General features: G+C 40.3%; 1 protein-coding gene across 1 annotated transcript in view; it reads left to right on the forward strand.

Moving 5' to 3' along the window:
• The first annotated feature begins 8,721 nt into the window (after positions 1–8,721).
• tdrd12 (tudor domain containing 12) overlaps positions 8,722–22,893 on the forward strand; it is a 75,941-nt gene continuing 61,769 nt past the window's right edge. The window contains exons 1-9 of the mRNA XM_078401536.1: positions 8,722–8,842; positions 10,976–11,046; positions 12,334–12,498; positions 14,835–14,971; positions 17,366–17,485; positions 19,050–19,105; positions 20,541–20,626; positions 21,636–21,834; positions 22,384–22,558. Coding sequence (XP_078257662.1) covers positions 11,023–11,046; positions 12,334–12,498; positions 14,835–14,971; positions 17,366–17,485; positions 19,050–19,105; positions 20,541–20,626; positions 21,636–21,834; positions 22,384–22,558 — 962 coding nt within the window. The 5' untranslated portion in view covers positions 8,722–8,842; positions 10,976–11,022. The remainder of the gene's footprint in view (positions 8,843–10,975; positions 11,047–12,333; positions 12,499–14,834; positions 14,972–17,365; positions 17,486–19,049; positions 19,106–20,540; positions 20,627–21,635; positions 21,835–22,383; positions 22,559–22,893) is intronic.

A 22,893-nucleotide genomic window follows, 5' to 3' on the forward strand; every position in this document is an offset into this window, starting at 1 on the left:
CGGGACTTCGAAAACGTCTGAGCCCCGATGAACTTTCCTTAAAGTAAAGGCTAATAAATAGTGCAACTTGGCGCGATAGACGTTTCACGTGTCCCTGTCCATTAATGCAGCTGAGCATCTTTAACCTCTGCAGATTAACGTTCATTACGTAAAATGCAAGCCCTGCCAAAATCTTGGATTAGAACATTACAAAAAGGTCCTCAATACGATTAAAAGCCAACATTTCTATTCAGGACTCTGTGAATAACATCCCCATCTCATAAGCGACGTAGCCTGGGGTTTCCATCTGCTTACATACGTTTTTAGCTTCTGTTCATCTTGTAAACGCTACGGTGCACGTCCTACATGTGTGTGCAGATGACGTTCACTTGGACACTGGATGACCCGCACTGTGGCGCTTTTTGTGGAATCAACACATACTGTAGTGCTCTAATTGGAGAATCGGTATGTGTGTGATTGCACCCCATCTGAATAAACACATTATATTCACGTTAAGATTTCCACTGTCTTCCTACACGTGGAACATGACAGGTGCCTGAAGGAACAGATGAAGCTTGCAAGCCTTTAATGCCGGTAAATGACAGGTCTTAATACAGTATTAACCCCAGAATTACTCAGAACTCCCTTTCATAATTCCACAAAGCCTATTTAAAAGTGACATTTAAAATGCAAATTATGTTTTTGGCTATAATGATGTTGAGAAGAGCTGTGGGGAATTAACATGTCAGCGTTAAGTTAAACTGGACATTTGAGTTGCGCATTTGTACCGAATTGGATTTTGCGAATTAAAACGGATCACTCATCACAGGAACTACCTGTCATTTAGCTAAAACTAATCATGCCGATATGTGTATAACCGAATACTATATTCCTGCATGTGATGTTTTACTTGTATACATCCATTCTTCCCTTTTTACACCACGAGCGCTGAGAGTCCAGTTTGAAAATAACTTCATCCAGGCGAGGTCACGACCCCTGACCCGTAATGTTGCCATGCAATGCCTTCTGGAGGACAAGCGGAGTACTAGAGGCAAGCACTTACTATGGCTGCCAGTAGAGCGGGACTGTCTTCGATCCCAGCAGCCGTTGACTGATCGCAGTTTTTTGTCCGAATTCTGCCAGCGACTCGACTCTGAAGCCAAAATCACCACTAAACTCAGTCCCAACCAAAAATCTTTATGAATAGAACCACATAATTACAGTGCTTAATCAAATCAGGTTGCTTAACTTCATCCCAATAAACTTAGTACAGCTGCAAACCTCACGCTATATACCACAACATGCATATACCACAACATGCCTGTTGAACTGTCAATCTCACCACCCCAGTAGAATCCACAACACTTCCTCATTCTTGTAGAATACAAGTTTCTGCAATTAGAGGTAGCAAGAACTAATGAAAATGGGAGACTTTCCTGCAGGGCCTGACCCCCATGGAGGATACAATGTTGGTCATTGTCAGAGAGACATTAGACAGGGCTGGATGAACATTTGAATTGCCAAGGCATAAAAGACTATAAATGAAGTACTGTAGATGAGATTAATATAGCTAGGATGTTGATGATCGGCAGGACCTGATGGGCCAAAGGGCCTGTTTGGTGCTATATTCCTCTATGATTCTATGAAATGCTACTTGACTGCTGAGTGTTCTCACTATTCTTTATTTATTGTTTCAAATTCTGTTTTTCTTTTTTCCTTTTGGAAATAAAGGCCAAAACACCATTTGACATACAGTATTTTAATTTTCTATGTTTTATGCATCAGCACTCTTGTAACTCTTTACAGTGATATTTAGCAGAATGTTAACATTTTTCTAAATAAATCTGTTTTAGTTTTAATTTTTCGTATCAAAGTAAATAATTCATCTCATTGCTGAAAATAGGATATATTCCTCAATATTTCTCTCCTTGTGAAGCAGACCTTTTTTATTTCATTTTTCTATTTTGTTTCCAACTTTTTGGAAATGACTTATGGAATATGGTTCTCTCTGCACTGGTTTTGAGCTCTGGCTCTGAGCTCTGGTATTTTCTCCATAATCCCCAGCAACTTCTTTCCTACATTCTCCATACCCTTACTCATTGATTGGGTGGACTAATTTGTCCTTGTGTTATTTTGTGCCATTTGTCGTAGCGTTCTTTGGGACCTCTTTCTTTGGTGAAGATGATATTTAAGTTTAAGATGCTCTTTTGATGACAGATGATAAGCCAGATACCAGCTGCAGAACTCACAAATCACTGTTCCTTGGGGCTTGTAATAACAAGGAACTGCAGATGCTGGTTTATACCAGGGAAAGACATGCCAGAATAATTCAGCAGGTCAGGTAGCATCTCTGAAGAACGTGGATAGGTGACATTTCGGGCTGGAACCTTTCTTCAGACTGATCTGAAGAAGGATCCTGGCTCAAAACATCACCTGTCCATGTTCTCCCGGGTTGCTGCATGACCTGCTGAGTTACTCCAGCACTTTGTGTCTTTCCTTAGGGCTTAATGAAAAAGAGCTTACTTATATTTTACAGTTCTTTTTTCTTGCTTTGGTACACAGGAGACCAATTGCAGTGGATCTGGTTAGATTTCAAAAGATATTCCTGCAAAGCCTTTAAGGTTATTGGATACCAGTGGTGAAGGGATTTAAATCAGCTCACTTAAATGCTGGAATTGGAAGACAATGGAGACAGGGAGTGTAGCCAGGCTGGATGATGGTTAAGGAGAAAAGGATGGCCAAGGGTTTGGCCTGACAAAATAATATAGCGGAATCACAGAGGGGGAGCAGTGAGAGAGGATGTTGCTGAGCTCTCGCCAGAGAGAGGATCCCGAATCGCGAGAAATAATTTCTCGTGTAGAAAGGAACTGCAGATGCTGGTTTGAAACGAAGATAGACACAAAATGCTGGAGTAACTCAGCGGGACCGGCAGCCTCTCTAGAGAGGAATGGGTAACGTTTCGGGTCAAGACACTTCTTCAGATTTGTCACAGACTAAGGCCCCACAGGCACTAAATTATTTAAAATCAGTGAGACCAGACATGGTCACATTAGTTGAACAGAAAGAGTCATGAAAATCCGGAAATTATTAGCGTGGCTCTTCACACATTGGGTGATCGCGTTCAGTCCGCAGTGACGACCTGGAGGTTCCCGTTACAAGCCGAGTGCTGGAGTATTACAAGCACAGAGTGCTGGAGTATTCGACAAGATTCCGCATGGCAGGCTGCTCTGGAAGGTTAGATCGCATGGGATCCAAGGAGAGCTACCGTGCCCTCCATAATGTTTGGGACAAAGACCCATCATTTATTTATTTGCCTCTGTACCCCACAATTTGAGATTTGTAATAGAAAAAAATCACATGTGGTTAAAGTGCATATTGTCAGATTTCAGTAAAGGCCATTTTTATACATTTTGATTTCACCATGTAGAAATCACAGCAGTGTTGAAACATAGTCCCCCCCATTTCAGAGCACCATAATGTTTAATGTTTGGGATACAGCAATGTCATGTAAATGAAAGTAGTTATGTTTAGTATTTTGTTGCATATCCATTGCATGCAATGACTGCTTGAAGTCTGTGATTCATGGACATCACCAGTTGCTGAGTGTCTTCTCTGGTGATGCTCTGCCAGGCCTGCATTGCAGCCATCTTTAACTTATGCTTGTTTTGGGGGCTAGTCCCCTTCAGTTTTATCTTCAGCATATAAAAGGCATGCTCAATTGGGTCCAGATCGGGTGATTGACTTGGCCACTCAAGAATTGACTATTTTTTTAGCTTTGAAAAACTCCTTTGTTGCTTTAGCAGTATGTTTGGGATCATTGTCTTGTTGCAGAATGAACTGCCGGCCAATGAGTTTTGAGGCATTTGTTTGAACGAGCAGATAAAATGTGTCTATACACTTCAGAATTCATTATGCTACTACCATCAGCAGTTGTATCATCAATGCAGTGAGCCAGTACCTTCAACATGCCCAGGCCATAACACCCCCACCACCGTGTTTCACAGATGAGGTGATGTGCTTTTGATCTTGGGCAGTTCCTTCTCTCCTCCATACTTTGCTCTTGCCATCACTCTGACATGTTAATCGTCTTATCTGTCCACAAGACCCTTTTCCAGAACTGTGGTTGCTCTTTTAAGTAAGAGCAATACAGAGGTATTTTAAGTAACAGAAATACAGAGGCCACACTGCAAGATGCAAACCACTGGTTAGCCGCAAAAATAGGATGGCCATCCTATTTTTGCGGCTAACCAGTGGTTTGTATCTTGCAGTGTAGCCTCTGTATTTCTGTTCATGAAGTCTTCTGCAGACAGTGGCCATTGACAAATCCACACCTTACTCCTGAAGAGTGTTTCTGATCTGTCGGACAGGTGCTTGGGGATTTTTCTTTATTATAGAGAGAATTATCTCATCAGCTGTGGAGGTCTTCCTTGGCCGGTCCCTTTGCGATTAGTAAGCTCACCTGTGCTCTCTTTCTTCTTAATAATGTTTCAAACAGATGATTTTGGTTAGCCTAGCGTTTGGCTGATGTCTCTAACAGTTTTATTCTTGCTTCTTAGTCTCATAATGGCTTCTTTGACTTTCATTGACACAACTTTGTTCCTCGTGTTCATAAACAGCAATAAAAGCTTCCAAAGGTGATGGAAAGACTGGAGGAAAGACTAGGTGCTGAGTGCTCTTATAGCTGCATTAAGGAGGCAATTACAAACACCTGTGAAGCCATGTGTCCCAAACATTATGGTGCCCTGAAATGGGGGGACTATGTATGAACACAGCTGTAATTTCTACATGGTGAAACCAAAATGTATAAAAATACTCTTTTATTAAAATCTGACAAAGTGCACCTTTACAACATGTGATTTTTTCTATCACAAATCTCAAATTCTCAGACTGGAGGCCTGTGACTAGGGGTATGCCTCAGGGTTCGATGCTGGGCCCGTTACCGTTTGTCATCTATATCAATGATTTGGATGAGGACATACACGGGAAGATTAGCTAGTTTGGTTAGGTTAGTTTGGTTTTGCAGATGGTGAAGATGGTTGTGAAAGATAGCAGCAGGATTTCTTGATGAATTGGCCGGGTGAGCTGAGGAATCGTTGATGGGATTTAATACCGAGAAATGTGAGGTGTTACGTCTAAAATGGGCAGGAGCTACACAGTGATTGGTAGGGCTCTGGGGAGTGTTGCAGAGCAAAGGGATCTAGGAGTACAGATGCATGGTTTCTTGAAGGTGTAGTCGCAGGCAGATAGGGTGATCAAAAAGGTGTTTGGCACATTGTCCTTCATCAGTCAGAGTATTGAGTATAAAAGTTAGGAGGTCATGTTGCAGTTTCATAAGACGTTGGTGAGGCCGCATTTAGAGTATTGTGTTCAGTTGTGGGCAGCATGTTATAGAAAAGATGTTGTCAAGCTGGATCACTCTCTGACTATGACTCTATGATGCTAGATAAAGATGATTATATCTTTGAAATATTTTTATCATGTCCCAGATAGTAGAGTCTTAAACAAATTTTGGCCTTAATCATCAGCCCAACTCGCCCACACTGGCCAACAATGTCCCAGCTACACTCGTCCCATTAGCCTGCGCTTGGTCCATATTCCTCCAAACCTGTCCTATCCATGTACCTGTCTAACTGTTTCTTAAACAATGGGATAATCCCAGACTCAACTACCTCCTCTGGCAGCTTGTTCCATATACCCACCACCTTTTGTGTGAAAAAGTAACCCCTTGGATTCCTATTAAATCTTTTCCCCTTCACCTTGAACCTATGTCCTCTGGTCCTCGATTTCCATCTACCTGATCTATTCCTCTCATGAATTTGTATACCTCTATAAGATCTCCCCTCATCCTCCTGCGCTCTATGGAATAGAGACCCAGCCTACTCAACCTCCCCCTATAGCTCACACCCTCTAGTCCTGGCAACATCCTCGTAAATCTTTTCTGAACCCTTTCATGCTTGACAATATCTCTCCTATAACATGGTGCCCAGAACTGAACACAATATTCTAAATGCGGTCTCACCAACGTCTTATACAACTGCACCATAACCTCCCAACTTCTATACTCAATACTGACTGATGAAGGCCAAAGTGTCAAAAGCCTTTTTGACCACCTTATCTACCTGTGACTCGACCTTCAAGGAACCATGCACCTGTACTCCTAGAGCCCTCTGCTCTACATCACCACCCAGAGGCCGACCATTTACTGTGTAGATCCTGCCCTTGTTCGATGTCCCAAAATGGCACACCTCACACTTCTCTGTATTAAATTCCATCAACCATTCCTCCGCCCACCTGGCCAATTGATCCAGATCCTGCTACAATTGTTCACAACCATCTTCACTATCTGCAAAACCACGAACTTTTGTATTATCAGCAAACTTGCTAATCTTGCCCTGTATGTTCTCATCCAAATAATTGATGTAGATGGCAAACAGTAACGGGCCCAGCACCGAACCCTGAGGCACACCAGTAGCCTTAGGCATCCAGTCTAAGAAGCAACCTTCCACCATTACCCTCTGCTTCCTTCCATGGAGCCAATTTGCTATCCATTCAGCTATCTCACCTTGGATCCCATGTGATCTAACCTTCCAGAGCAGCCTACCATGCAGAACCTTGTCGAATGCCTTCCATGTACACAACATCTGCAGCTCTGCCCTCATCAACCTTTTTGATCGTCTTCAAAAAATCAATCAGATTTGTGGAACCTTGTCTGCAGCTCTGCCCTCATCAACCTTTTTGATCGTCTTCAAAAAATCAATCAGATTTGTGAGACACGATCTCCCACATACAAAACCATGCTGACTATCCCTTATCTGTTATAATAAAGGTCTGATTTGTTACAAATTGTTTGTTATAAACAGTACCTTTCATGCTGGGCACATGAGATAGGTATTGACTATTATTAGGCATGGGTAAATACAAACTGTTATCTACAATGTGGCTGAACATCCATTTAAGGAAAAATGGAACCTGGGTGATAGGTGAATTAGGAGCATGAGCAGACCACTCAGCCCTCAAACATGCCCTCTTATTCTATCAAGTATGCATCAGGCTTTGCCTCACTCAAAAATATTCACAATATCCTTCCATCTTTCCCTTAAAGGGGAATTCCAGGGATTTGGGGCCTTGTGCTTTGTTTTACAATGTTAGACAGGGATTCTTTTTCTTATAAATTTACCTGTAAGAAGTTTCACTCTGCCAAAGAAAACAGCTAAACTGCCTAATCCACTGAGTTCCAGCATTTAGAGTTTCTTGTCTCTCCATTCTAAGGTAATTTATTTTGTAAATAAATGTCAAATCTGAGGTATCATCCTAAAAATAGAATTTTGGAAAGTTATGTTATTTGAAGCATTTCTCCAACCCACCAGGCAAGCAGTAGACATAACATCTGTGAAAACTATTTCTCCAGTCTGGAAAAAGGGAATTATCAGTGTCAAAATATAAACCTTGCCCTTAGAGAATGGTATCGTCTGAATTTATGTACACTTCAGCTACACGAATAATTTGCAAATAACTGTTCATTGCCCATGCAATTGTGTTAACGTTGCAAGGTGGTAAATTGAAAAGGGTGCAAATCAAGTACTGCAAATAAGTACAACAGTTGCAATTTACCAGTGTTTCATCTATTTGCAAAGATTTCCAAAAGTCTGCAAATCCTTGCAGAAGAAATTAAAATGGGCATATTTAACGTAATCCCATTCATAAGTTTCAACCATACAAATTGCCACCGTTCATTTTAGAATTTACTTTTATATCATACCACCATAAATTACTGGATTCAAAGCTATTCTTCAACATGCCCCATTCTGGGGTCTTACATGCTGAATGGATTATGGTTTTATGTATTGTATTGGATGGTGCCTTCAATCTTTTGGAAAGTAAATCACATTTGCTGCAACAGTCGGACCACATAGGAATGCCACGGTGCATTTAAAGGTGAAGTGCGATTTCGTCCGAATTAAAGGAGGCGTCAGACCATCAATTGCCATAAAATCGGTGGTGAACCTGTGCCTCAATTTATGGTGAATATACTCGTAACCTTAAAATTGCTTGAAAACTGTTTTTGAATTGGTTTCAATTGGTATAAAACAATATATATTTTTAATAAAGTGACATGTTCACAATATGACACTGCGAGCCAGAACAGAATAGAGCTCCAGGATTAAGAAAATAGATGCCCACTGAAATTGTGGAGATTATTTTAAAATACTGAGAAAATGTTTAAGATTCAAAGACCCGGGAGGCCACAAATAATCGAATCTTGACTAAAAAACAAGCGTTGTCGGACCTCAGCGAACAGGCAACAGATTAATGCAGCTTGCTGCTAAACTCCTCCAATACTTTGTCAAAGAAGTCGAGACGTTCTCTCTACCACAAAAGGGGAGAAGTGAATGAGAACTGAACATTAGGAAGAGGTTGAGATAGGGGGACTTACTACTGTATCCTTAGGTCAGAAATGAGAGGATATAGTTTTCAGAACATTTATATTCATAGAAATAAACAGAAAATACAAAGTTGTAGTTGTCGCAGGGAGAATTGGATGCCTGAAATCAAGGGTGGAAGTAGTTATCAGTACGGATGAATCACAAACCTGCTTCATCGCACTGACACTAACTGCCCGGGCCCGAGTGGAGCCTCACTGCCCGGGGCCCGAGTGGAGCCTCACTGCCCAGGGCCGCTGGACACACACACACACTGCCAGGGGGAGGTTTGAAGCGCGCCTCGCAGCGGCGCATGCGTCGGGAGCGCGTGCAGCAGGACGGTTGCCGCCTGAACCGAAACTGGTCTGTACCGGTCACCCAGCGCCGCGGACACCGGTGTGGACAGGTCTGTACCGACGGTCATCGACTGCGCCGGTTGTCAGGTAGGTGTCGGGTGAAGACGGTGAACGGAACAACGAGATGAACCGTAATGACGACGTGTCCATGCTGGGGGCGAGGAGCTGCCGTCGTGTGAAGGCGGCGGGGCCCGGCTTGGTGTAGGGGGGAACGGTGTAGGGGGGAACGGTGTACGGGGGCCCCGGCCCGGTTTACGGTGTGGCGACTGGGGGGACCCTGTACAACATTCTGTACGTGATGGATGTTTGTGCAGAATGTCGCCACCTTTTTATGAACAATTGAAAAATTATCACTATTGCTTAAAAAGCCAAAGCTCAGCCGAAAGAGAGGAAATCGTGTAGCGCGAGGAATGAAAATCTGATGTATAATTGTAAAATGGCTTCATTTAAAAGATGTATATCTTTCCTTATAACATAGTCCAGTTAACAATTTACTGTAATAAAGTAAAATAAGACCAATTTGAGATGCACAGTTGAATGAAGTTTAAGAACTCGTATTGAGTAAGGTAGGTTGATGACACAAAAGTACAGTGTTACCGTTGGCCACAAGATTACATCTTCAAGATGGATAACTTTGAAATTTATGTTGAAAACTTAGTAATGAATCTGTTTCTCTGTTGCCTTGCTGTGGTATTGTATAATTCACTAATAGAACATGCTAATGTTTCTCCACTGTTACAATTGGATCTTAACTGATGCTGCAAGCACAAAACAATGATGATGGCAGCCCACTGATCTTAGATTAAATGTTGCTCTTCCTGTTAAAGTCACTGTGCCACACACTTTAGGAAAAAAAACCATGCTGGTAATGCTCAACAGGCAGCATCTGTGCAGGTAGAAATCGGGTGAAAGTTTCAGTTCAATAACCCCTCAGATTTCCACCACCTGTAGTTTTGATTTTCATATACCACACTACTTTTCTTATTTGTTTAGTACACAGTAGGTATTTACATGCATGCAATTGCAATACACATAATGCATTTACAGATTAAATTGCAACACCATTCTTATCACAAATTTTAATTAGGATCAACAAGAAACAAATAAACTAACTAAGATTATGTTGCAGTGAGGAGTCAGCATTCTGCAGTGTAGACCATTTATGATCTGTTGGTGAAAGGAGACTTCCAAGCAAAGAAATCCATTTGCAAGACATTACTTTAATCATTTAAGTGCTCTTGTCGATTTTTTCCCCTTTATGATAAGGACCTATGCTCTTCCACTCACTGAGAAATGACTGAACAATCAGAACCTCCTGAGGCACATTTTTCAATTCAACATCCTATTTACTTCAATTTTGCATAATATAAAGAAACATGATTGTGAAGTGGTTGAATAATTTGGAAAGTTATTCCCAAACTATTACACTATTTTTAGAAGTGCCATTTTCTGAATCATTGTTGAAAATGCTGGTGCAAATGTAGGGTTTCTTCAATCAGTCTGAAAAAGAGTCCTAACCTGAAACGTTGTCTGTCTTTTCCCTCCACAGATGTTGCCTAACCCTCCGAGTTCCTCCAGAACTTTGTGTTTGACTAGATTCCACCATATTTTTGTCTGCTTGGTTTATTTCTGTTTTCGCCAGAGACATGCACGTTCCTGAATAATTTCAATTTCTATATCTCAGTGGAGACTAAACACACAGAAGCATTGTAAGTCTACAGAAAATGGCAATAATTTAGCTTGTGCAATACACTGCTGAGATTTTTGAGTGAAGCAATGAACTCAAATTTCAAGGCATCCTCTTGTAGTTCAGACCATACTTTCTGTTAGTTAATTCTATTACTTTTTATTCCTTTTTTGTTAATTCGGCTTCTAAACAAGTGACGCGTCTCTGATGAGGGGCAGAGCTGCTGCAAGGCAAAATATGGCAGGAAAAAGATCTAGACAGTACTTAGCAGATTCAAATCCCATTTCAAAAAATATCATGTCAACTAATTGGAAGTGTTCTACAGATCATAAATTGAAACCCTTTAGTTGGGCTTGTTTGGGCATTTAATTTAAAGGAAAAATAGCTGCTTCATGTCTCTTGCATTGCAGTGTGTTTCTTCACTGACAGCTGCACTATCAGAGAGCTATTTCACTTACCCTGTTTAATTGTTTTTCTAACATTTTTAAGAGAGAAAATGTAACAAACTGATTTTTGTTTCGTTCTCAAAACAGGATTATTTTTCTTGAAGCATTTGAGAATTTGTACTGTTAAACAGAAGATGATACAAATTGTCATTATAAAGGTAATCTGAACAATTGTTTATATTTTATTCATTCCTCCTATTTATGAAAATTTAGATTTAATTTTGGTTCAGTGGATCAGACTGAAATTTATTTTAGAATTGAATTTTCAACTTCTGCCAAAGATGCTGGAACAGATTAATCATTCAGCCCATGTATACATATCAGTGTGCAAAAATTGCAACCTTCGATTGTCTTTTGATAACTCTGAATAGTTTTTGCGAGTTAAGTAATAAATACAGAATATAAATATAAGGGAATCAATGTTATGATGTTGATATATTTCTAATAGCTAATGCACTACCGTGGCTAATTTATTTGTCACCATGCACCCCAGGCGCAAAACCTTGCCAGTTGAGGTGCTTATTTCGAGTAATTGTACTTGATTAACCACAAACCTCAATCTTAAATGCGGTGGGCAAATTCATTTAATGTTTGGAAATTATTTATATTTCAATATCATAATTCCCTATTTATCTTCCTGATGGTACACATCACTATGATAATAAAAATAATCTAGTTGATGCAAGTATGTAACTGGGATAATTAGGATCAGCGATAGTTCTTCCTTTATGATGTTTGAATGTAGGGAAAATTGTTGTTAATACAGTTGTAACCATTGTTTTAAAACACTTTACTGCAGACGTGAGTCTGATGACTTGTGAGATTCCCATCCCTTTATTTCTCCAGTGTTTTCTGTTTAGCAATAATAATTCTAAAATAATTGTAAACATTTCATCCCTGTCTTTGGACACCTCTCGTCCCTCTCTATCACTACTCAAATAAAAACAGAAAGAAATGTTAGGAGCTATTAAACAATGTTTTCTTATTTCTCTTTGAATCCTCATAGTTTTGAATCAGCTTTCATGATGTAGAACCTCATCAAATGCATATTGGAATAGTAGATATTGGATGAAAATTAATTAGCGCAATATAGGCAGAATTTCAACAACTCCTCAATTGCTAAATACAGTTTTAAAGTATATTCATCTTTACTCCCTAAATTCCTTTTTTATAATTCTGCAATCTTATAGAATAGGTATATGGAGTGACAGCACTCAACATGGATTCTGATCTCTGCACAACAAAAGCAAATAATTTTGCTAAATTGAACTATTCAAATGAAGAAATATATACTTTCTCCTAAATTACATGATCTACTGGTGAAGTGTAAGATTGTGATGTACACACAAAGGCAGTTTATTTTGATTAGCTCCATTTCTTTTGTTTGTGGTTGATAACTTCCACCATACACTTGAAGTTAAAATATTAATTTTATGTGTGCTTAGGTGGAGGATTCTGGCTGTTTCTGGGGTAGAATAACTAATGGCTTCAGTGATCTGGCTGAAAATGAAAATCAGTATGAAAGATTGGAAGAAAAGATGAACCAGCTGTACCACAGGAGCCATGAGGAATTAGAAGAAATTAAACTTCCTGTTCTAGAACAAGGCCAGGTAATAATTAATTGCATGAAAACTTCAGGAAATGAAATCCACATCCGCTTTCACTCCTACTTCCAGGTGGCGTGGGGCCCAGGTGTCTGTGGGCCTGGCTGCTGCTGCCATTCCTCGAGGTGGAGTAGTACTCTTCTGCAAAAGACCGAAGGGCAACACCTGGAATGCTCTGGCCTTTTGACAGTCTAGAGCTTTGATCTGCTGGGGGCTTCTGATTAGAAAGATGCTTACATTTTTTAGAAGATTTCTCAGACCCTATAAGGCAGCTAATTTGTAAAGAGTACACCTTGACTTTTCAAATTCTTGTATTCTAACCAGTGAGAGTTAGAACCAATTGCATTGCTTCTTAGTCTGGTGGTATAACATTTGAAATACTTTAATGGTTAATTGTATATATATATATATTATTAAAACTCTCATCTTGTTTGTTCCCTCATTTGTTTGTTTGTCCTTGTCCCGTATGTGTCTTTGTGCAGTTTTCATCCCGAAAAAAAACGGTACACGCGACAGTTTTAGGCCCACCATACTTGCCATTCCCCATTCCCCGTGGTCTCAATAGATCGACTTTTGTTACTTTTTAAAAACAATTTACTTCATAAACTTTAACAAATACGCTCCCCCCCCCCCCCCCCACTGGGAGGACCGGCGTGTCCCGCGCCTGACCTTCCTCCCGTGGTGCAGCGCGGCGGCAGAGGGTCCAGCTGGGTCCAACAAGATGGTCTTCGCTGCCGACTGCTGCAGGACGGGCTTCAGGTCCACGCTCACTCTGGCCGACACGATGGATGCCTGGAGCCGACATGAGTGGCTCCCTCTACCCTTCCCTGTCCCCCGCTCACCTGCCCACGGGGACACTCCCCACCCGCCAACGGGTCCACAGATCAGAAAGGTTTGCACCCAACAGGGGTTGCCGCGCCCACAGGAGAGATTTGGAACCAATGGGTCCACGTCTGTCTAGTAATCAAATAAAATTCCGGCCTCGTTTTAATTCCAACAATTTAAATATATAGCTATTTGAGGCATAGAGTCATTCAGCACTGGTACCTGCTGACCAGTTTTTGTACCTGAGCTAGTCCCATTTTCCTTACATTTGGCCCTTATACCTCTTAATGCTTTCCTTTCCATCCACCTGTCTTAAATATCACTATTGCCCCCACCTCTGCAGCTTCCTGTGATAACTCGTTCCATATTCCCACCACCCCCTGTGTGAAGAAATTTCCCCTCGGGTTTCTTTTAAATCTTTCCCCAGTCAAGTTAAACGTAAGCCCTCTAGTTCTGGACTTCCCTACCCTGAGGAAAAGACTGACCATTCGTCTTACGAATGATTTTGCATACCTCTCTTCAGCCTTCAGGCTTCTCCGTTCCTGGGGAAAAGATCCCTCCCTATGCGGCATCTGCTTATCACAGAAGCCCTCGAGTCCTGATAATATTCTGTAAATCAATTTGTTATTCGAGAATTTTCCCGAACAGTGACCCATCGCGCTGTGGCCATAGCGCTGTGTTTAAGCCCATAGTGCTGTGGCCGGTGGCGCTATATTTAGAACCCATAGCACTACAGCCGACAGCTCTTCATTTAAATTGCCACGTGTTGAACCGACAGCGCTCTGTTTAAACCTTTGCGCGCCAAACCGGCAGCGCTGTGTATATTGCCTTTACGCGCCACGTTTGTAGCGCTGTGTGTATTGATTTGCGCGCCAAATCTGTAGCGCTTCATGCGCCAGTCTGCGGTTGATAACACTTAGTTCCGGGGGGGGGGGCTCGCTCGGATGCCTTCCCCTGCCATTGGTTATAGTTTGAATTTGGGAGCAGCGCCATTGGCCAGGACTTGCAGGCGGTTATTTCAACACCTGATTTCTTACCTGTATAAAGGCCGGCGCCAGGAAGCCATGTTAGTTCAAATTTATGTACGAGAGGGGTTCACCGATGGGCTGAGTCGTAATCAGCACCGCGGACAGGGGCAGGGAGAGAGACGTGTGCTACTGGAAAATGGACCCCACGCATACTGAGACAAGTATTGGTTTGTCCCCTCTTGCCAATAAAACTGATTTGCAACTAAACAGATGAGTGAACCTTTTTCTGTTCTACTAGTCAGATCCTTGAACTTGTTCCCTTGTAACACTATTCTACACCTTTTCTGGCTTAATGACATCCTTCAAATAGCAGACTGATCAGAATTTCTCACAATACTCCAAATGCGGTCTCACCAACATCTTAGTGTAGCATGACGTCCCAACTCCTGCACTCAATCCCCTTCTTGATGAAGGGATTGGTAGGATCTAAACAATGTAATGGTCTTCATATCTCATGCGATTGGTTAATGATTGTGTGTTTTGTTGCAGATCTGTGCTATTTATTGCCATGAACTCCATTGCTGGTGCAGGGCAGTTCTGGAATCTCTTGTATCAAGTGGAAGCAGTTACCTTGCAGAATGTTTCCTAGTTGACTACGCAAAGCACATTTTGGTGAAAGCAAAAGAGTAAGGATTAAACTCGATACATCACAGAGTTACCAACAGTTCTACTTTAGAAGTATTGATTAAAAATAATCTGTGCCATTGTCAATTAGATTATTTTAGATTTTAGATTTTGAGATACAGCGCGGAAACAGGCCCTTCGGCCCACCGAGTCCGCGCCGCCCAGCGATCCCCGCACATTAACACTATCCTACACACACTAGAGACAATTTTTACATTTACCCAGTCAATTAACCTACATACCTGTACGTCTTTGGAGTGTGGATCGACCCTGAGGCTCCGGTGCTGCATTCGCTGTAAGGCAGCAACTCTACCATTGCGCCACCGTGCCACTCGATTAGCATTGTGCGTCCTTGAGATCACAGTTGAACATGTTGAATTGAGGGAAGGGAGTGGTGGAAGGGTGATCTCCAAAGATTACAGGATGCCCTTGAAGCTTTAATAACATACAATATAGTTACAACGTTTGCAAATAACATAAATAAAATAAACTATACCTGCACAATGGAGGTAAGAGTTAGCTTTCCATGATAATCCCTGGAATCCCCTAAAAGAACCCGGTGATATCACCAACACTTATGAGGAAGCACATGTTCTATAGAGTATGAACAAGAGGGGCTTTCATTTTTTTCTGTGAAGCCTTACATATACTCTCAGCATGTTCAGGAAATAGTATGTTCACTTGTGACTTTTATTGCTGGGTGGAACATTTAGGCTATCAATTTACCACAAAGGACTGAGTGCACATTAGGCAACAGCTCAATTTTTACACCCCAATTAAATCAATTTTAGATTTTTAAATGTCAAAATTGTGGAGAACCAACTGCAGCAGATATAAATTTATTCTATTTGATAGGAAGTATACAAAAATTATAACTGATGTAGAGAGGGTCGTGATAAACGTTTTATTGCTGGATGACCATGGTAGATGTTTTTAAAATGGGTAATGGTTGGCATCATGTGACATAAAAAACCTTCAGCACAGCGTATAATTATTATGAATGCACCCTACCTGTAAGCATGATAGAAACAGTCATTCAGAGCTTTTAGATATGAATTAAGTAAACACTTGAGGGAATCACAAGATACTGCAGATGCTGGAGTCCAGAGCACAAAAACAAGCTGCTAGAAGGACTCTGCGGGTCAGGCAGCACCTGCAAGAAAATGGATGATCCCGTTTTCTTGCAGGTGCTGTCTGACCTGCAGAGATTGAGACCCTTTGTTTGGTCAAAAAGAGTAAAGGGGAGGTAGGCAGTATAAAGAGGGTTGGGCAAAGGCTGGCAAGTGATAGAGGTGGATCCAGGTGAGGAGGGTTTGTTTGATAGATAGGGGAGAGATGCATGGAAATAGTGACGAGAACTGGGATATGATGGATTTCTTGTTTTCAAGAGTTGGATTTAGCTCTTAGGGCCACGGGAATCAAGGGATATGGGGAAAAAGCCGGAACAGGGTACTGATTTTGGATGATTGGCCATGATCATATTGAATGGGGGTGCTGGCTCGAAGGGACGAATGGCCTACTCCTACACCTATTTTCTGTGTGATAAAAGGCTGCAAATAATGGAATATGATAAGAAAGGAAGGTGAGAGTGGGCAGATGGGAACGGGGCGAAGGGGACCAACGGGAGGAGTGTGTGGTTGATGGGCACGTGGAATGAGTAACCAGAAACTTGGTGAAAGGTGTGTTTGTGGCAAAGAAACACAGACATGGCAGGAGACGTGTGAAATGGGGGCAGAGAGGGATCAAGGGGGAAAAGGTTGCCTAAAATTAAGAGAATTTCATGTAAATGGCGTTTGGTTGTAGACTACTGAGAAACCTGAGGAAAATCATTTGTAGAGTTACACGGAAAGAATGGTGGAAATCTATTGATTGGTCTACAAACAATCAGCATGCACCGACCGGTCGGTGGCCACTACCTGTGTTTGTAAAAAATTGAAACTTTTAATTTTTGCTTAATTAGATCAAAATACGCTCCAGGAAATATCTTTGGATGTTTTCGACTAAACGAAAGAGATAAGTTCTGAATATTGATTATCATAAAACCCAGTTTCCAGCAAATCTGCATTAGTGGGGTTATACTTTTCTTTTAGCTGTCTTTATTTGAGACTGCCCTACAAGTGAAAACACCTCAACACAGTCAGAAGAACAGCCTTTCAAATGTCCATATTATTATTAATCAAAGTTAGTTCTGAGCTTTGAGAAGAAGTAAAGATTATGCTATGCACAATTCTATGCTTTTCCTTAGATGTAGTAAATAAATCCCTACATTTGTGATAATTATTTTCTTTGAAAAGCAAATCCTCTTTAAAAACACCATTTAACTTGCTTTAAATGGTTGTGTTATGTTTTTGTTTCCCATCATTACGATTACCATGAGGTTCAATGTTTCTCTTTAGTGTTCGAAGGGCAGTTGATACTTTTTGGAAGTTACCATATCGAGCGAAAAAGTTCATTTTATTTGGCGTACAGCCAGTGACATTGAATATTAATGTTTGCGAGGAGAAAGCAATCATTGGGTGAGTGAATGTTCCAAAATGTTCATTGCATTTTTGTCTGAAATTAAAGCAAACTTTGATAATGTTGTCAAATCTGATTTTATGTGCACATATCTGGCAGAAATGAGGCAACCAGTTAATTAATCCCTTTCAACCTTTTTGTAAAAGACAGTTGATCATCACTATTCGAAGATGTTCATTGCCCATATATATGTTTTTTAGAGATACAGCATGTATTGGCCCACCAAAGCTATTCCGACCACTGATCACCCACTCACACTAGTTCAATGTTATTTCACTTTCTCATCTGTTTTTCAGTGTAAATCGAATTTCACTGTACCTTAATTGGTACACGTGACAATAAACTGACCTTGAAACCTTGTTCCCCACACACTAGTTGAATTTTACAAATCCCCAATTAATCTACAAACCTGTACGTCTTTAGGATGTGGGATGAAGCCTAGCACCTGGTTTTCGGGACCACAGTGATATAGCTGATAGAGCTGCTGCCTCACAGCGCCTCAGTTCGATCTTGACTTTAGGTGCTGTCTGTGTGGAGTTTGCACGTTCTCCTTGTGACCGCGTGGGATTCCACCGGGTGATTGAATTGATTGAAAGATACAACATTGAAACATGTTAATTCTTCAGCAAAAAGTAGCGACTGTTGAGTTTTACTCCAAGGAGGCACAGAATCTGGAACATGGTTGAACTTTTATCGGTGAAATTGACTTTAATCAGAGCTTAGTTATCACTTGGAAATTGCTTTTGATTACAGGTTACTAGGGAGATGTCAATAGTAGTAGCTGTCCTGAGTAAATGCACAGTTTAATAGAAATGTAAGAAATAACGGAGAAAATAAAAGGAAAAATGCAGCAATGCTGAAGATTAAAGTATAATCAAAATTATTCTGAAGCTAGATAAATCAAATCAGTATTGGTAAAGAGGAAACAACTGTTGAGCTGGGCATTAGGTGATGTCTTCCAAAGATGCTGATTAACTTGGTAAGTTACTCCAGCACTTTTCTTTGTAAACCAGCATCTGCAGTTTCCTAGTGATGCGAGGATGGTTCGTGGTCAGAAAGAAATGTGTCAAGTAGAAATTGAGTGTTAACAACATCAGTAGCTAGGTGTGTGTGAGAGGAGAGGGGAAGGAGGTGTGGATGTAGTAAAAAATGAAAGTTAAAAGTCACGCAATCCTGAATGAAGATAGAGTCATAGAATGATACAGTGTGGAAACAGGCCCATCAGCCTAACTTGCCCACACCAGCCAACATGTCCCAGCTGTACTTGTCCCACTTACCAGCATTTGGTCCATATCCCTCCAAGCCTGTCCTATCCATGTACCTGTCTAACTGCTTCTTAAATGTTGGGATAGTCCCTGCCTCAACTACCTCCTCAATTATCTTTACTCATACTAAAATGTTTTTGTGATCCGTTTCACATGTTCCTTCTGAAATCTGTCATTCTCTCTATACAAAAAGCTATTTAGGCAACATGATTAAATTGGCTATTTTCTCTCAAAACCTTTTATCCTCCCTTCTAGTTTATTATAAAAAGTGAAACTTCTTTTTTTCCTAACTTCGCAGTCCAGCAAAAAGATGGGATAGCGCTGCAATACAGTATTTCCAAAAATTGTCTCGAGGTAAGTTTTTTTGTCCGTTTCTTAATTCAAAACTATTAAAACATGAGATCCGTTACAGAGAACACAGATTCTAATTGAGTATTTAACCTAACGTTGATGATCCAGGCAAGCAAACTTTGATTTAAACATAGAACCGTTCAGCACAGGAACAAGTCCTTCAGTCCACAATCTCTGTACCAAACATGTTGCCCTAAACTAACATGCTCCATTTCCCTGCATATTCATATGCAATTTCTAATAGCCTCTTAAATGCCACTATCTTATGTGCTTCCACCACATCATGTGATCAGGCCTAGAGCAGTGCGATCCAGATACCTACCAATCTCTATGTTTAAAAAAAAAATGCCCCGAACATTTCCTTTAAACTTTTTCTCACCGACCATATAGCTATGCTCTAGGCCTGAGATTGTATATACTTCTTCGAATTGTATATACTATCAGGCATCTCCTCAATTTCCAGCCTCCAGAGAAAATAATCCAGGAATGTCCAACCACTACTTATAGCTAATATCCTCAGATCCAGGCAGCATTCTAGTAAAGTGAAGGGACTGCAGATGCTGGTTTATACTGAAGATAGACACAAAACGCTGGAATAACTGAACAAGTCAGGCAGCATCTCTGGAGAAAAGGAATAGGTGACGTTTCAGGTCGAGACTCTTCTGCTGCCTGACCCACTGAGTTACTCCAACATTTTGTGTCTATCTTCAGCATTCTAGTAAACCTCTTCTGCACCCACTGCAAAGCCTCCACATCCTTGCTGTAAGGAGGTGATCAGAACTGCAGGCAATACTCCAAATGCAGTCCAACTAAAGTTCTATAAAGCTGCATTCATGTTATTGTATATTAAAGAATAATTTTCAAATTGATCTGTATTCCAATTATTTTCTATTATTCAATGGAACCAGTGTATCTTTGCAACTCTGTTTAGCATACATGTCCTCTCCAGCTGAAGAATGACCAACTTGTATTCTGCACAAACGTATGAGCGAACATTTGGGTTTTTAAAGAATTTTAATTTTAAAGAATATCATTTTTAACCTGAAGTAGGCTTGCGTGAAATTTATTAAAATGTATAATATCACTATTATTAAAAATAGCAAATATTTTAATGGCTTCTCCCATCTATCTACTCCAATGGGAAAACCCACCTCTGCAAGCATCTGCTCTGTGGGAACGGTTCGCGGTCGCATTTCTGACTTGAACTGTTCAAGTTAAAGACGGGTCGCAGGAATACAACCCTATCATACCCAGTGAGGACCCGTAACAGTCAGTATTTTGCTCATGAAAGCTAGCCTATTTGTAATATTTGCAAACCTATTTCTAAATTAACGTGGCTTCACTGCTTCAATCCATCACACAGTATGCATTATTTTGAAACTGTGACTGTTGTGGGAATTTTACGATATGATTTCCTTTATTGTGTCTGTAACAACAGAATCTCAGACCGCTGAGGCAAAATTAAAAGGTGTTGCTGGGGATACCATTGCAGTTCAACTATATCTCACACTGAAAGATGAAAAGGTAATTGTTAATTTATACAATTGGATACGAATTATACAACTGAATATGGATTAAAACTATTTTCTTTACTGAAACATTTCTACTTATTTGGGACAAGCTTTAATTGTTGGTATTCCATTTTAATAACATTCACTTTTTGCATTTTGTTCTATGAATGGTGAAATTCTATCATTCTTAAGGCAATGGCCCCAACTGTTTATATCAGACCACTGGTACATAAACTATCTGCATTGTTTTGTAGGCACTAGAAGGTAGCTGACATTTAAGCCATTGTTCTGAGAAATAAAAACAGAAAATGCTTGGATTTGCATAATAAGTGAAGTAGTATTTGTGCAGAGAAACAGTTAATATTTTATGTTTTAACCCATCAACAGAACTTAATTGAAAGTGCAGATATAGAGGTGTCAAATAGTATTTGTAACAAGTACAGGTCACATTCAATGATGAATCATCCCCATTGATTATCTCAATCTCAATAGGATTTTCATTGCCAAATTCTCTATTCTTTGAGATTAAAATTGAGCAAAATCTAACTTCAAAAATGTTGAAGACATTACTCAGTAACGGGATCTCACTTCCTGACTGACCAAAGCTTTTCCAGGATGTATGATTCTTTTGGAATACTTTTCTTTTGTCTGGATGAGTGCAGTTCTAGCAGCACTCAATAAAACGAACACTATGCAGGACAAAGCAATCTGCTTGATTAGAACCCTAGCCACCATTTTGAACATCGATTTCTTTGTGTCTGATGTGAACATACAATTACGTTATTCACCCAAGTCCCTCTGATAGAGCTTCCTAAATTTACACCATTATAAAAGTACGAGAATAACAGTTGCATAGTCTGAGCATTTGTAAATTACCAGGCAATGCAAAATATTTTGGAAATATCATTGTTAACATTTTTTTTGCTAGGTGACATCATGGAGCTTCCTGTATAAAATAACTGGGTGTGCCAAAATTCTTGAACACTAGCTTTTTTTGACAACATAACATTTCTTTTCTGTAGGTGTGTTTGAATGATGATTTGGTGGCAAAAATGTTTGCACATTACATTTCACCAAAGAAGCAAAATCTAACAGAAAGCCAGACATCATCGGCATTGTGCAGGAAGAAAGAAATACCAGTGAAAAACAATGTTGATTATAAAACTTTAGCCCTATGGTCTGAAATTCTGGAAGGGTCTACAATAGAGGAACAAAATCAAGGTAGGATCTGCCATTTGATTACTTGTTTTTACTCATGTTTTTTGTGATTTCTGGAATGGGAACATAATAGTTTTAAAGTTGAAATTTAAGGTATTTCTACGTTATCGCTTTTTCTTCACAGGTCACTTGGTACCTAGACCTCAATTGTAAATACTTGTTTCTGTATGACGTGCTTGGTAACTGGTATGATAGGGGGCCAGTAAGAGGCATTAATTTATGTTCCGTCCTTTTTCTTTTTGACTCAAGGACTGTATGTTCTTGGTTTAATACTTTTTGTAGTAATCTCTCTTTTTTTAAACTTTTGCCCATAAAGGGCAATTTTTTTCCTTCATCTGAACTAGGTTGAGTGACGGCATTGATATATACTGTATGTGGATGCAGAATCTAGTAATGGAGTTATAGAGTCAAACGCTCTCAAATGGATGTGAACTCTCGAACAAATGCTCATAAGACAAGATTTACCATTGCCAAATAATTTTATATTCACAGTAAGCCTAATTTGTTTCTTAGTAAGTTAAATGTATTTATATTTCCAAATTTTTTCTACAGGTTTTTCTGGCCAGGAATCAGATGTTCAATGTCAACAAGGCCAAGAAAGAAGTATATCCTGTGAAAGCATGAGTAAACATGCCAGTCAGACACCCTCATTGTCGCATCACACAACATCAGCAGAGCCTCTCCAAGCAATCTTCCTATCAGAAATGCATTCAGATGAGAAGATGAGGTATGTGATATACCATACAAATGTTCCTAGGTCATACGAGCAGAATTAGGCCATTTGACCCATAGAGCCTACTCCGCCATTCAATCATGGCTGATCTTTCCCTCTCAACCCTATTCTCCTGCCTTCTCCCTGTAACCTTTGACACCCACACTAATCAAGTCAAACTCCGCTTTAAAAATATCCAAAGATTTGGCCTGAATTCTACAGGCAATGAAATCCACAGATATAAGTGGGGATGGGGTAGGGGGGGGTGGAGTGGGTCAGTGGGGGGAAGAGGGAACTGGGTAAGGGGGATTGAGTGGGGAGTTGAGGGTGCTACACCAATACAGGAGAGG

This window comes from Rhinoraja longicauda, chromosome 6 (assembly GCF_053455715.1).
Source record: "Rhinoraja longicauda isolate Sanriku21f chromosome 6, sRhiLon1.1, whole genome shotgun sequence".
NCBI classification, from domain to species: domain Eukaryota; kingdom Metazoa; phylum Chordata; class Chondrichthyes; order Rajiformes; family Arhynchobatidae; genus Rhinoraja; species Rhinoraja longicauda.